Raw genomic sequence first — 12,749 nt, 5'->3', positions numbered from 1 at the left:
AAGTTGTTCCCATCAACTGTGATGAAGGCCATTGTATGAGATGTGACTGCAAAGAGGTTTGGCATAATGGAGGCACCGATTAAATGCACTGTCTGCTTCTTCCTAGCCGTAGCATAATCTGGTACATGGATGTCCATTTACACAGCTTCCTTTTCCTGTTGGATACAGAGGTGAACGCTATGTACGTGGTACACTGATGTCTGTTAAAACCAGCTTTTCTTTTCTGGTGGATTTAGACATAGACTCCAGTTTTCCCCCAGGTCACAGCGGGCTGGAGAGGACATCCATACACAGTATAGGAGATGCTTCCTAGTGGCTAAGAGTATGTTAGCTCTTTGGGGGATGTGGGGAGATGGCTCAGTGGATAGAGCATTTGTGTGCAAGAGTGAGGACCAGCGTTTAGACCCTCAGTTGTGTAATCCCCAGTATGGAAACGGGGAGATGGGGGCTCCCTGGAGTGAGCTGGCTAGTGAGACTACCATATCCGAAAGCTCTGGGTTTAATTGAGAAAACCTGCCTAAACAAATGGACGAGAAAGCAATTGAGGAAGACTCCCTCGATGTTGGGCTCAGACCTGTGTGCATTTGCACCTGCACAGCAAAGTGTGACCGTGCATATACTCCTGCATGCACACCACAGACGTGCATACGCCTGTGAAAGAACAGGAGGAGGGGGAGGACCTGAATCCCAGCAGTGTGGCTTTTTGTGTCCAGCCCTTGGCAATGGCTGACGTGAGAGGCTTGGTGGAGTGACCTTGGATGTCACTTGAAGACAGGGTTGGACTTCTGTACCCAGAAGGAATGGAAAGTCACCGAGGGCGCAGGGGAGGGATGCAAGTGGCTGCATGCTCCTCTGCAAATGCGAGAGCTGGAGCTGTATCGCAAGATCTCTTCCTCACCCTGGGGTGTGAAGTCAGGGCCCACTCAGAGCATCTGACAGACTGACAGCTGGGCTGGCCTAGGAGATAAGCAAGAAGGTGTCAGGCAGAGGGAGGAAGGTGTCAACCACAAAAGAGGTGGGGACCCCCCTCCTAGCCTAGTCCTTAGAATCATGTCCTAGATGTTTGCTCTCCCTCTGGCCAGCCACAATGCCAGGCCCTCTCCTGCCATGGGGTCCTGGCATAGTACCCCTCAAACACATGCCAAAGCTCTTGGAACCATGTGCAGGGCCAGCTGACACCAGGCTACTGAGTCTCCATTCTGGGGGTGTCAGTGGTTGTGGGACACAGGCCTTTGAGGAGGAGGCGGGGGATTTACCTGTGGGGCCATTGTACCCCCTTTTTTCACTGTGCTCCTCTGCTTTGCTCTGCTCCCCAAGCCCATGTCCTGAGAGCCATTTTGCCCTGATATTTGCACCAATGTTGATTCCACAGCACCCAGCAGGCCCGCTGTTAGAGAGGCTGCAGACCCCAAGGTCTGGGCCGTATCCCTGTGAGAGGTAGACCCAGGAAGTAGTCAACGCCCGATACCTCATTGGCGATCAGGAAAACTGTGAGTGAGGGCAGGAGATATAACCAGGTTGGCAGAGTGCTTGCCTAGGATGAATGGAACCCTGGAGTGGGTCCCCAGCACCACAGAAAACCTGACCTAGCAACACATACCTGCAATTCCTGTAGTTGGGACTCAAAATGCAGGAGGGTCAGTAATTCAAGGTCATCCTAGGCTAATACCGAATTGGAGGACAGTCTAGGCCCCATGACACCATGTCTCAAAGTATGTGAATGAGGGGCAGGTTCTTGAGGGTTACCAGATGCTAATTCCATGGCTCATTTCTTTAATCCTTAACCCTGGCCTCTGTCCATCTTGATTATTTTTTTGCTTGTTCGTTTGTTTGTTTGAGACTGAATTTCTCTGTGTAACAGTCCTAGCTGTCCTGGAACTCGCTTTGTAGACCAGACTGCCCTCAAACTCATTGAGATCTGCCTGCATCTGCCTCCCAAGTGCTGGGATTAAAGAGTGTGTCACCACCGCCCGGCTCTTTATCATCATTTTGAGACACAAAGCTGCCCAGAACTCTCTAGGTAGACCAAGGTGGCCTTGAGCCCACAGAGATCTGCCTGACCCTGCCTCTCCAGTGTTGGGATTAAAGGCATACATCACCAGACTCAGCTAAGGTTTTGTTAAGTTTATGTGTGTCTGTGCACTTGTGGGTAGGTCCTTCTGAGGCCAGAAGAAGGTGTTGGATCACTTGGAGGTGGAGTTACCGGGGTTTTCCAGCTGCTGGTTGTCAGGGCCAGAACCCAACTGTGGTCCTCTGCCAAAGCACCAAAGACTCCTAACTGCTCAACCATCTCTCCAGCCCCTCCCTCCTTCTTCAGCCTTCTTTTCCTTCTTTCCTCCTCCCCCACCCCTTCTTTTTTTCCATTTAGAACTCCCAGGCTGGCCTAGAACCTGTGATCCTCCTGCCTCGGCTTCTGGATCACACCGCTTGTCCTGTTCTCTCCAATGTTCTCAGCCATTCTCATTCCATCTCTAGGTATAACTACATCTTGGCGCCCTTTGGCTCACCTTGAACCCCTGCAAAAGCACAGTGCCTTTAATCCCAGCACTCAGGAGGCAGAGGCAGTTGGATCTCTGTGAGTTCGAGGCCAGCCCGATGTACAAATTGAGTTTCAGGACATCCAGGGCTACAAAAAGAAGCCCTGTCTTAGAAAACCAAAACCAAAACAACAACAACAAACTCCTTTCCACCTTTTGTTCTATCTTCAAATTTGGAGATCTCCGATGTTGAGTAAATCACTTTCTCTTGGTAGGTGTCAATTTTCTAGCATCCATCTTGAATGGTTACGGTGCTGGCAGGGTGAGGCAAAGCTTGTAGAAATGTCTTACCCAGTTGCTGGCACATGGTTAGGGCTACCATGCCGTGAGGTGCAGTGCCGGCATTGTGTAGACTGGATAGGGGCAGACTCCATTGCATGAGGCAGCGTCCCTAGCCAGGAAGGGGTTAATGAAGAGAGCCATAAAACAAGTCAGTCTACCCAAGAGCATGCAACCCTGCCCATCTGAACCCTTTGGGAAGCTGTTTTAGGCCCCTGTCTGATAGGACAAAGGGTGACTTATTCTAAGGGCTTGCTGTGGGCCAGACCCAACCCAAAGGCTTTACAGTGATTATTCCGAGGAATCCCGGACAAAGTTCCAAGAGGCAGAGATTGACAGATGAAGAAACGAGAGATCAGGGGATTTGCGGTGAAGTCACCCAGCTGGATGATGTCTAGCAGAGCTGGATTAACAGCTCTACACACTGACTCTGAGGGTGCTTCTGGCTTCATCTCCCTGTCCGCCAATAGGGAATGCTGTACTGGAGGCTTCATCTCCGTGTCTGCCAATAGGAAATGCCGTACTGGAGGCTCACTAGAGTCAGAAGAGAGTGGGACACAAGTGTGCACTGTGGACACAGCATGAACCAGAGAGGCGTAGCCACAGGTGCTGGAGAGCGCACAAGAGCAGATGAGATACATCTTATAATTACACGCACAGATCAACATCAAAATGGAGGGGCTGGAGAGATGGCTCTGGGTTAAGAGCACTTCTGTTCCCAGCATCTATGTTGGGTTCCTCACAACCAACTTTAAATCCAACCCTAGGGGGCTGCACCTGGCCTCCTCAGGGGGCTGTGCTCACCTGCACATACGCACATCCCTGCATGCATACACACACAGTTAAAAATAATAAAAATAAAGTCTAGGGGCTAGGGAGATGGTTCAGTGGTTGAAAGCGGGGTCTGCTCTTCCAGAGGATCTGGGTTCAATTTCCAGCACCCTCGTGGCAGCTCATAGCTGTCTGTAAGTCCAGTTCCAGGAGATCTGACACCTTCACAGACATACATGCAGGCAAAACACAAATGCACATGAAATAAAAATAAATTATTTAAAAAAATATGCCTAAAGAAACAAACCTCCCCGGGGGCTGGAGAGATGGCTTAGAGGTTAAGAGCACTGACTGCTCTTCCAAAGGTCCTGAGTTCAATTCCCAGCAACCACATGGTGGCTCACAGCCATCTATAATGAGATCTGGTGCTCTCTTCTGAAATGCAGACAGAACACTATATACATAATAAATAAATCTTTAAAAAAAAGAAAAAGAAACAAACCCTCACATCAACAAACAATGTCCACAATCACCTGTTTGCTGATTCCTTTGCCCCAATTTGCATATAGAAATTGCATGTTTCAGCAACAGCTGGGCCTCTGTGAGAAATGGTAACAAAAGATGTGTTGCTCAGTAAGCAAGAAAAGGGCAGGGTGGTTGTAACGCGTGGTCTTAATCTCAGCACTCTGGAGGCAAAGGCAGGCAGATCTTTGAGTTCAAGGCCAGAGTTCCAGGACAGCCAGGGCTGTACAGAGAAACCCTGTCTTGAAAAACCAGACTAAAACAAACAAAGCAAGAAAAAGAAGGGGATGGCGGTAGTGGTTGGGGCATAGAGATGGCTCAGAGGATAAGTGCACTGGCTGCTCTTCCAGGGGACCCGAGTTCAATTCCCCGCACCTACAGGGGCTTTGACGCCTTTGTCTGGCATTCCTTGAACACTGCACACACAAGGGGCACAGGCATTCATGCAGGCAGAACACCAGACACATAAAATAAAAACATTTATAAAGGGTGGGGATGTTAAGCAGCTTGGAAGACTCTGAAGCAACCCAGTGGCTTCTTCTAGTCAGAGTGAGTGCTACATGGGTTCCCACTGTAAAAGGCTTCAGTGGGAGAGCCTTGGCCTCACTTTGCACAGAAGGCCAGCTGTGGAGGTGTAGGGTTACTGCCACAGAACTTAAGGGGTGAAGGCAGGAGGATACCTGGGTACGGGCCCAGGCTATAAAGGCAGTGTGAGGACAGCTGAGGCACATGAAACCCTGTCCAAGCACAATAGCAACATACTCTATCAATAGAGGCCGGGGAGGGGGCAGTCAGGTACAGGCAAAACTCACACCCCGATCCTGGTGTGGTGGGTGTGGTAACGTGTCCCTAATGCTATTGCTTGGGAAACAGGAAGCAAGATTGGACATTCAAGGCCAGTCTCAGCTGTGGGAGACCCTGTTTCTTCTCTCTTTCTCTCTCTATGTTTTTGTTTATTTGTTTTGTTTTTTGAAACAGGGTTTCTCTGTGTAGTCCTGGCACTCATTCTATAGAACAGACTGACCTCCAGTCCAGTGATCCTCCTGTCTCTGCCTCCTGAGTACTGAGATTAAAGGCCACTATGCCACCACTTCCTGGCTGAGACCCTGTTTCAAAAAGAGAAGAAAATCCAAGCAAGCGGCTCATGCCCTAGGACCAAAAGGGGCCTTGGCAGCCTCCTCTGTACCCTCTCTTCTTTCCTGGAAGCCTATTTAAGGCAACTTCAAACGTGTTGCACCTTCCTGTCATCTCTCACACCCTCGGGGGCCTCAGACTGCCCGCCTGTCTGCCCAGCCTCCTTCTCAGCCGGAGAGGTCTGCTACAGAGCCGGGTGAGGAGCCCACATGGCCAGCTCATGCCTTCCAGGCCACGGTATTTGAGACCTGAGACAGGGGTGGGGAGAGGGGAAAGCAGGGTCTTGGGGGCCTGAGACACTGGACTGAGAATTTTTTAGAATCTGAGGGGCATCTGGGGTCTCTTAGGATGGGAGGGGTAACAAATGCCTAGCTAAGTTGACCTCTGTATTGTGTGGCCTCAGATGAAGATGGCAGAGCAGCAGAGTGCTGACTGGCAGCCAGCCAGCTGAACACGGGGGCATCTTCTTGTCAGTCTAGGCAGATGGCACCTGGGGCTCTCCCTTTCTAGGGTTTCACCGCTGATGAGGGAGTTGACCCCGGAATAACCAAGGTTCACAAGACCCTGATGTTCCCCAGAAACGCTACCTGGGTGAGCCTGGGTGAGCCTCTGGTTGCTATGGTCCTGTTCTCTATGGAAAAGGCAGGTTTCCCCGGTTTTCTTTTTTTTTTTTTTTTTTTTTTTTTTTTTTTTTTTTTTTTTGGTTTTTGGAGACAGGGTTTCTCTGTGGTTTTGGAGCCTGTCCGGGAACTAGCTCTGTAGACCAGGCTGGTTCTCGAACTCACAGAGATCTGCCTGCCTCTGCTCCTGAGTGCTGGGATTAAAGGCAAGCGCCACCACCACCCGGCCCTCTCTTTACTTTTTTTTGAGACAAGGTCTCACCTAGCCCTGACCTCCCTGTGTAGCCACGGCTGACCTTACAGTCCCGCTCCTCCCTCCTCTACCTCCCGAGTGCTGGAAGTACAGTGTTTCTCACTGTGCCCAGTTTATGTGTCGCTGGAGATCAAACCCAAGGCCTCATACATGCGAGGCTTGCACTCTGCCAACTCAGCTCCGTCTCCAGTCCCGTGCCCTCCGCGTCTCACATAGACACTCTGAGGCCAGGAAGAAAGGGACCTGCTTCCAGCCTCACCCCACAGCGAGGGTGCCAGTGCTGTGCCAGCCTTCACAGCCCACCTGGACTCATCCATCTCCCCATCTGGTAGTGGGAACATGAAGGGAAAACCAGCTGCCCGGTGGGTCGTTACCACCAGACTTCTGGGTGGTTTGGGACACTCCCTGTCCCTCAGCTTGGACTTCTGGCCTTGTCACAATGACCGTGGAGGGTGAGACATGCCCATCTCCCTGAGAATGTCTGCCCAATTAAACAGAAGGGTGGAATGCCTGGATGGATGAGACCCTCCCCTTCCTGCTCCAGGCAGAGATGCCAGAGGCCCTGTATACCTGCTTTAGGGGCTCAGATTGTCCTATAGGCAAGAGAAGGGAAAGACCACACAATGTGTAGATAACTGTGGCCTTAGACTTTAGTGGGGGCTCAGAAGCATCCTGTGCCTTTGCTGTCTTGGATGAGGATTTCCAAAGTTTCCTTTGGTCCCATTCAGAACAGCACAAGAGGTGAACACCAGGACGATCACAAGTTAGGGTGTGGAGGAAGAGCTGAGTGAGTTAAATAGGGAAGAGGGGACAGTCTACGGTCAATGAAAGAAACCCTTGGAGGAGGGAAAGGGAACCATCTGAACGAAGAGATGGTGAGTGGGTGCCACGGTTTAGCGTCTTCCTTTTAGAAACCAAACCGGGGGTGAGTCCGTGCAAGAGACTCTCAAGGCCTTGGTTCTCGGGCCTTTTTCCTGCTTCTCAGATCTTCTTAATCAACACTTCTCAGCCACTTCTGGACACAATGGATACTCATGGCCTGTCCTTGGCCAGTTGGATGTGCCCCTTGCCTCTGGCACCAGCTAAACCTTCCTTGCTGGCCTGTCCACAGGCTCAGACCTTACGTCCTGCAGAAGACACTCCTGGGCATGACCCCACGGGATCTCAGCGAGGACGTCTCAAACATGAGTGAGTCTGGGGCCTGGGACTGGACCTGAGGGCTTTGTTGGGGAGGGGGTGTTGAATGGGACACAGGATTTAGGATGGGGCAGGAACTGGGACTCTGTGTCACTCCAGGCACACCTTCCTGCTACTTTTAGGGTTGGCGCTCTGGCCAGAATTGCCCGTGACCCTTCCAAGACAACAGCATAGCAGCTGCTGTAGCCGATCATCAGGCTGGGGGTAACAAAACTGCTGACCTAGAATGTTTGAGCTGGAGCGGGCTTTAATTATTTTTACGTTAGTTAGTTCGGTATGTGTATAGGTATGCCCGTGATGGTCAGAGGACAACTTGCAGAGCTCAGTTCTCTCCTTCCACCATGTGGCTTCTAGAGCTTGAACTCGGGTCCTCAGGCTTGGTAGCAAGCACCTTTACCTGCTAAGCCATTTTGGTGCCCCTATTATTTTAATTTTTTTGTTCACTTTTATTGGGTCCCATGTAGCCCAGGCTGGCCTCAGACTTACTATGCAGCTAAGGCTGCCATTGCATTCCTTCCTGATCCTCCTGCCTCCACTTCCCAAGTTCTGTGATCACAGGCATGCACCACCATGCCCAGCAAAGAACCGAACATCTTACTAAACTTACTTTAATGTAAATTTAGTTGTGTGTTCAGCAGCTGCCCCTTGGGACCCTTGTGTGACCTCCTCTTGACCCATAGCATCCAAATTTATATACTTAATCTGGGGCCTCTCCCTGAAACTTCAGCTAATCTTGACCTCTCCGGCTGCCTATACAGCTTTTTCTCCCTAAAACTGTCAGGCTTAGTAGCAGTGGGGAAACTGAGTCCCATAGGGACGTGCCCAGCCCAAGATGCCTCATCATTGGGCAGGCTTACGGGGGACCAGATGTGCAGTCCAGACTGCAGGGGGCCTGATCATCTTCCCTTTCTGGTTTAGAGCACCAGTCACCGGGCCTGCACGGAGACTCTATGGACAGTGAGAAACTCACAACCAAGGACCCACTAAGCAGAGACGAGATGGAAAACCCACCAGAAAGAGTCTCCTGCCTACCCCTCCCCCCTCTCACCAGCTCCTCCCCAGATGTCAGGCTGGACAGAAAGAGCTCCAGTCCCTCGACCTGCTGGCCCTGGCTTCCTCCAACCATCATCTCCAAGCAACTCCCGGTCTACATCTGCCCAATCTTTCCCGAGTACCCAGTTTTCCTGCCTCCCCCTTACCTATTCACATATGGGGCCCTACCTTCAGCCCAATGTCCGTACCTCTTCATGCTGCCCCCAGACACCTCATACCCCATAGTGGCTGCATCCAGCTTGCCTATGACAGCCGATGGAACTGGGCCCCATATCACCCAGGAGAAGCCCCTGCTGCTCTACTCAGGGGATTTCCAGAGTGCTGGACACAGCCTATACCCCCAGGTCAGGAGCCGGAGCTCTAGAGATGCTTCAGCCTTCTCCCCAGGACGGGCTGGCGTGGCAGCTCCTGCAAAGCGGCCAGGCTCCCAGGCCGGTGTCGTAACCCTGCCCTACCCTCTGAAGAAAAAGAATGGGAAAATCCTATACGAGTGCAATGTGTGTGGCAAGAATTTTGGGCAGCTCTCCAACCTCAAGGTATCACCTTTCAGGGTTCAGGGCTCTCTTGCCTTTCCCCTTTCCTGAAGTCTGGAAGCCACTCCCAGGAACCTCCTAGGGCCAAAGGGTCTTGAGGTTCACCCAGGCGGAAATCCAGGATAAGCTGAACACTGTCTGGTTTTGGTGGAGCGTACTTTAGACTCTGTCAGTCAGGAGACCGTGGCAAGAGAGTGACAGAAGATATCCAAGACCAGTTTGGGCAATATAACAAAACTCCTCCTGTCTTAGGGTTGCTATTGCTGTGACCATGGCAACTCTTATAAGGAAAAGCGTTTAACTGGGCATGGCCCGCAGTTCAGTGGTTTAGTCCATTATACGGGAAGCATGGCAACATGGAGGCAGACGGGTACTGGAGAGGTAGCCGAAAGTTCTACGTCTGGATCCTCAGGCAGCAGGAACAGAGGGAGACACACTGACCAGGCTGGAGATTCTGAGACCTCCAAGCCTGCCCGCAATAACCTGCTTCCTTCAGCAAAACCACACCCTCTTCAGCAAAACCACACCCACTTCAGCAAATGCACACTCCCTAATAGTGTCAGTCTCCATGAGGCCATTTTCTTTCTTTCTTCCTTTTTTCTTTCTTTCTTTCTTTCTTTCTTCCTTTCTTTCTCTCCTTCCTTCCTTCCTTTTTTTTTCTTTTCTGTTTTTTTTTTTTGTTGTTGTTTTTCGAGACAGGGTTTCTCTGTGGCTTTGGAGCCTGTCCTGGAACTAGCTCTGTAGACCAGGCTGGTCTCGAACTCACAGAGATCCGCCTGCCTCTGCCTCCCGAGTGCTGGGATTAAAGGCGTGCGCCACCATTGCTCGGCTTCTTTTGTGTTTTGAGACAGGTATTTTCTATGTAGCTCTGGCTATCCTGGAACTCACTCTGTAGGTCAGCCTGGCCTCTACCTCCCAAGTGTTGAGATTAAAGGTGTGTGCCACCACTGCTTGGCTCTATGGGGCCATTTTCATCCAAACTTCCACACCATCTAAAAAACAAAAAGAAACTTTAAAAAAGCCAGGTGTGGTGGCTTTTAATCCCAGCACCTGGGAGACAGAGGCAAGCAGATCTGAGAGGGTTTGAGGCCAGCTTGGTCTTCATATCAAGTTCCAGGCCAACTAGAATTACATAGGGAGGCCCCATCTCAAAAAGATAAAGGGTGTGTGTGTGCACGTCAGAGTCTCCTCCATCCTGAGAGACTGTCTGTGAGATCACTTGAAGTTAAAAACGAGAAATTGAGGTCCCTAGTAGACAGGTAAGCACTGTTGATTAGTGGGTTAGAGCTTGGATTTCAGTTTCTTGGCAACAACTACTGAGCTCTCTCCCAGACAGCATCCTCTCTGGGTCTCCGACTAAGCCTCCTTCTTGTTCTTGAAGATCAAAGAGGAGGAATGGGTAGGCTTTGGTGACTCAAGACCACAGTCTTACAACCTTTCTCAAGTGGGATCCCACAAATCAGGCCAGGGGCTGCAGGTGTCTTCATGTACATCATCCAGCAGGGGATGCCCACAGGGGCCCCTCACTGGTAGCCACAAACTATGTGTAGGATATGGTTACTGGGGAGACAGTTTTACTGTATCCTCCAAGAAAGGATTGCTTAAGCCTTAACAAACCTCAAGCCACCACTCAGAGGGCTAGCAAACCTGCAGATTCCCAGGCTCCAGCCTCAGAGATGATGGCTCAGCTGACCTAGAGGTCAGCCCCTAGACTCTGCATTTTTTTAAATGTATTTATTTTATGTGCATCGGTGTTTTGCTATGGGTGTCAGATCCCCGGGAACTGAAGTTATGGACAGTTGTGAGCTGCCACGTGGGTGCTGGGAATTGAACCCATGACCTCTGGAAGAGCAGTCATTGCTCTTATCCACTGAGCCATCTCTCCAGCCCATAGACTCTGCACTGTTTTTAGCATACTCTCAAGGTCACACGTGATGTTGCTGGTCTGTGAATTGCACCCCAAGGAGCCATTCAAGGGGATACCTGGGGTACCCCTTATCTATCTTCCTGAATCTCTGCTACAGAGCAAACCAAAAAAATGAAAGTGCCCTGGGTATTGCTAATGTCTGAGGGAAGAGATAAGTCCTGGATGACAGCAAAGGGTCCTGCGGAGGGTTTTGGGTGGAGATTTGGAGTGGACTCTGAGCCCTGTTAGACATTCCGGGCAGCTGGCAATACTTCTTCCAGGTCCACCTGCGTGTGCACAGTGGAGAGCGTCCATTTCAGTGTGCCCTGTGTCAGAAGAGCTTCACCCAGCTGGCCCACCTACAGAAGCACCACCTGGTGCACACCGGGGAGCGGCCCCACCAGTGCCGGGTGAGACCCCTCTTCCCTTGCAGCTCGGTGAGGAATTCTAGGTCCCTGGAGGGATGGCTCCTGGGCCTCTGTTTCCCAAATCCTGAGTAAATAAAGATGGAGAGAAGGTGGGAAGGTAGCTAGTGGCGAGAGCTTGTGTGTGTATGCGTGCGTGCTCAAGCACAGGCAGGCCACTGGAATGTGGAGGAGAAAACACGGCTGCACGCCTGTGCGTGGAGAGTAACCAAGTTGCAGATCCTGGAGCATGCACCCCCTCCCCTGCCTCCCTGGGTAGTTGAAGGAGCCATGGCAGATAGGAAATATCCAAATAGGCAAACAAGTGCATCAGTACAGCTCCTCGAGTCTGGCCTCATTCTTTGGGAAGGCGGAGGCGGGGAATCTCTTCCTGTTCCAAGGGACAGAAAGGAGAGCTCTGTAGTGGTTATGAGTCTAGGTTATGAATTCAGACCATTGTCCAGCTCCTGGTTATGAGTCTAGGTTATGAATTCAGACCATTGTCCGGCTCCTAGCTTCTCCTCCCGACTTTGGCTAGAGGTTCTCTTCCCCTGAGTCCCTGCTCTCTCGCTGGGGTTTAGTGATGCTTCTTGGGAAGACTAGACAAGGTCAGTTCCTGGCTTGACCAGATCCGGGGTAGATGTCGACTACCTGCCCGATGCTGCGCCCGCCCGATGCTGCAGCCCCTTGCATCATGGTTCTAAGTGATATTAACCTTATTCGGGCTTCCCTAATTAATGAGGCTAGGAATTAGTGCTCGTCTATAACTGACAGAGAAAGAAAGAAGCTCGGGGAAGCTATACAAAGTCACACAGGAAGTAAAGGAGAATGCTAGCCCCCACCTGCCAGGCTCTAGTGTGCCCTGTTGTGGGTCCCCGGGAGAGAAGCCTCTGTCTGGGTCTGCAGTTGACAGGGAGGTGGGTGTGTCCATGACGGGTGGGATGGGGAGAGAGGCCCTGAGCCCATTGGAGGGCGAGGATGACGTGAGTGCCCATTTCTGTCAGATATGCCACAAACGCTTCAGCAGCTCCAGCAACCTGAAGACCCACCTCCGCCTGCATTCAGGTGCCCAACCCCTTCAGTGCAACGTCTGTTCCAGCGGCTTCGGCCCTTGTGTCCATCTGAAGTTGCACCATAGGCTGCAGGCTCCTCAGCCCTGTAGCCTGGCCCACCCCCACCTGCCCCTCACCCCTCTCACCTGTCTTGCCCAGTGGCACCGAGGAGCACTAGCTCTTGTGGAGGACTCATCGGAGAAGATGGGCTGGGATGTGGACAAGCTCAAGGTGTCTTCAGTGTCCCCAGGAAAGCAAGGGTAGCCAGCCTGAGCAGTGGGGCTACGGTTGCTCTGGGAACAGAGTGTTGGCAATTAAAAGATTCTCCCAGTGCTGAGTGAAGACCTCCTGAGTGTCTCTAATGGAGGGAAATGTCCCCTGTGCACCTGCCAGATCCCGTCCCTCACCTGGGAGCAGGGCAGGGCACACAGCCCGTGTGGTGTAGGAACATGCAACCATCCACCTCAGGCCGGGTTTGGGTTCCACTC

The 12,749-nt window shown here is 51.6% G+C and overlaps 1 protein-coding gene across 1 annotated transcript; it reads left to right on the top strand.

The window, feature by feature from the left end:
* Window positions 1-6,455: 6,455 nt before the first annotated feature.
* On the top strand, window positions 6,456-12,525 carry Znf683 (zinc finger protein 683). The gene is made up of 5 exons (XM_013348307.1): window positions 6,456-6,478; window positions 7,228-7,304; window positions 8,232-8,902; window positions 11,087-11,215; window positions 12,214-12,525. Exons 1-5 carry the CDS (start codon window positions 6,456-6,458, stop codon window positions 12,523-12,525), a joined length of 1,212 nt encoding a protein of 403 aa, XP_013203761.1.
* The last annotated feature ends 224 nt before the right edge of the window (window positions 12,526-12,749 follow it).

Source organism: Microtus ochrogaster, chromosome 10 (assembly GCF_000317375.1).
Source record: "Microtus ochrogaster isolate Prairie Vole_2 chromosome 10, MicOch1.0, whole genome shotgun sequence".
In the NCBI taxonomy this organism is placed as follows: domain Eukaryota; kingdom Metazoa; phylum Chordata; class Mammalia; order Rodentia; family Cricetidae; genus Microtus; species Microtus ochrogaster.
Note: the sequence above shows the minus strand (reverse complement) of the source record. Positions and strands in the feature narration are given on the sequence as shown.

Excerpts from the sequence above, each read along its gene's own strand:
- Znf683 (XM_013348307.1), top strand. The coding sequence starts at position 6,456 with ATGAAGGGAAAACCAGCTGCCCG. Across the intron at positions 6,479-7,227 it reads AAGGGAAAACCAGCTGCCCG|GCTCAGACCTTACGTCCTGC; the intron begins GTGGGTCGTTAC and ends GCCTGTCCACAG. Across the intron at positions 7,305-8,231 it reads CGAGGACGTCTCAAACATGA|AGCACCAGTCACCGGGCCTG; the intron begins GTGAGTCTGGGG and ends TTTCTGGTTTAG.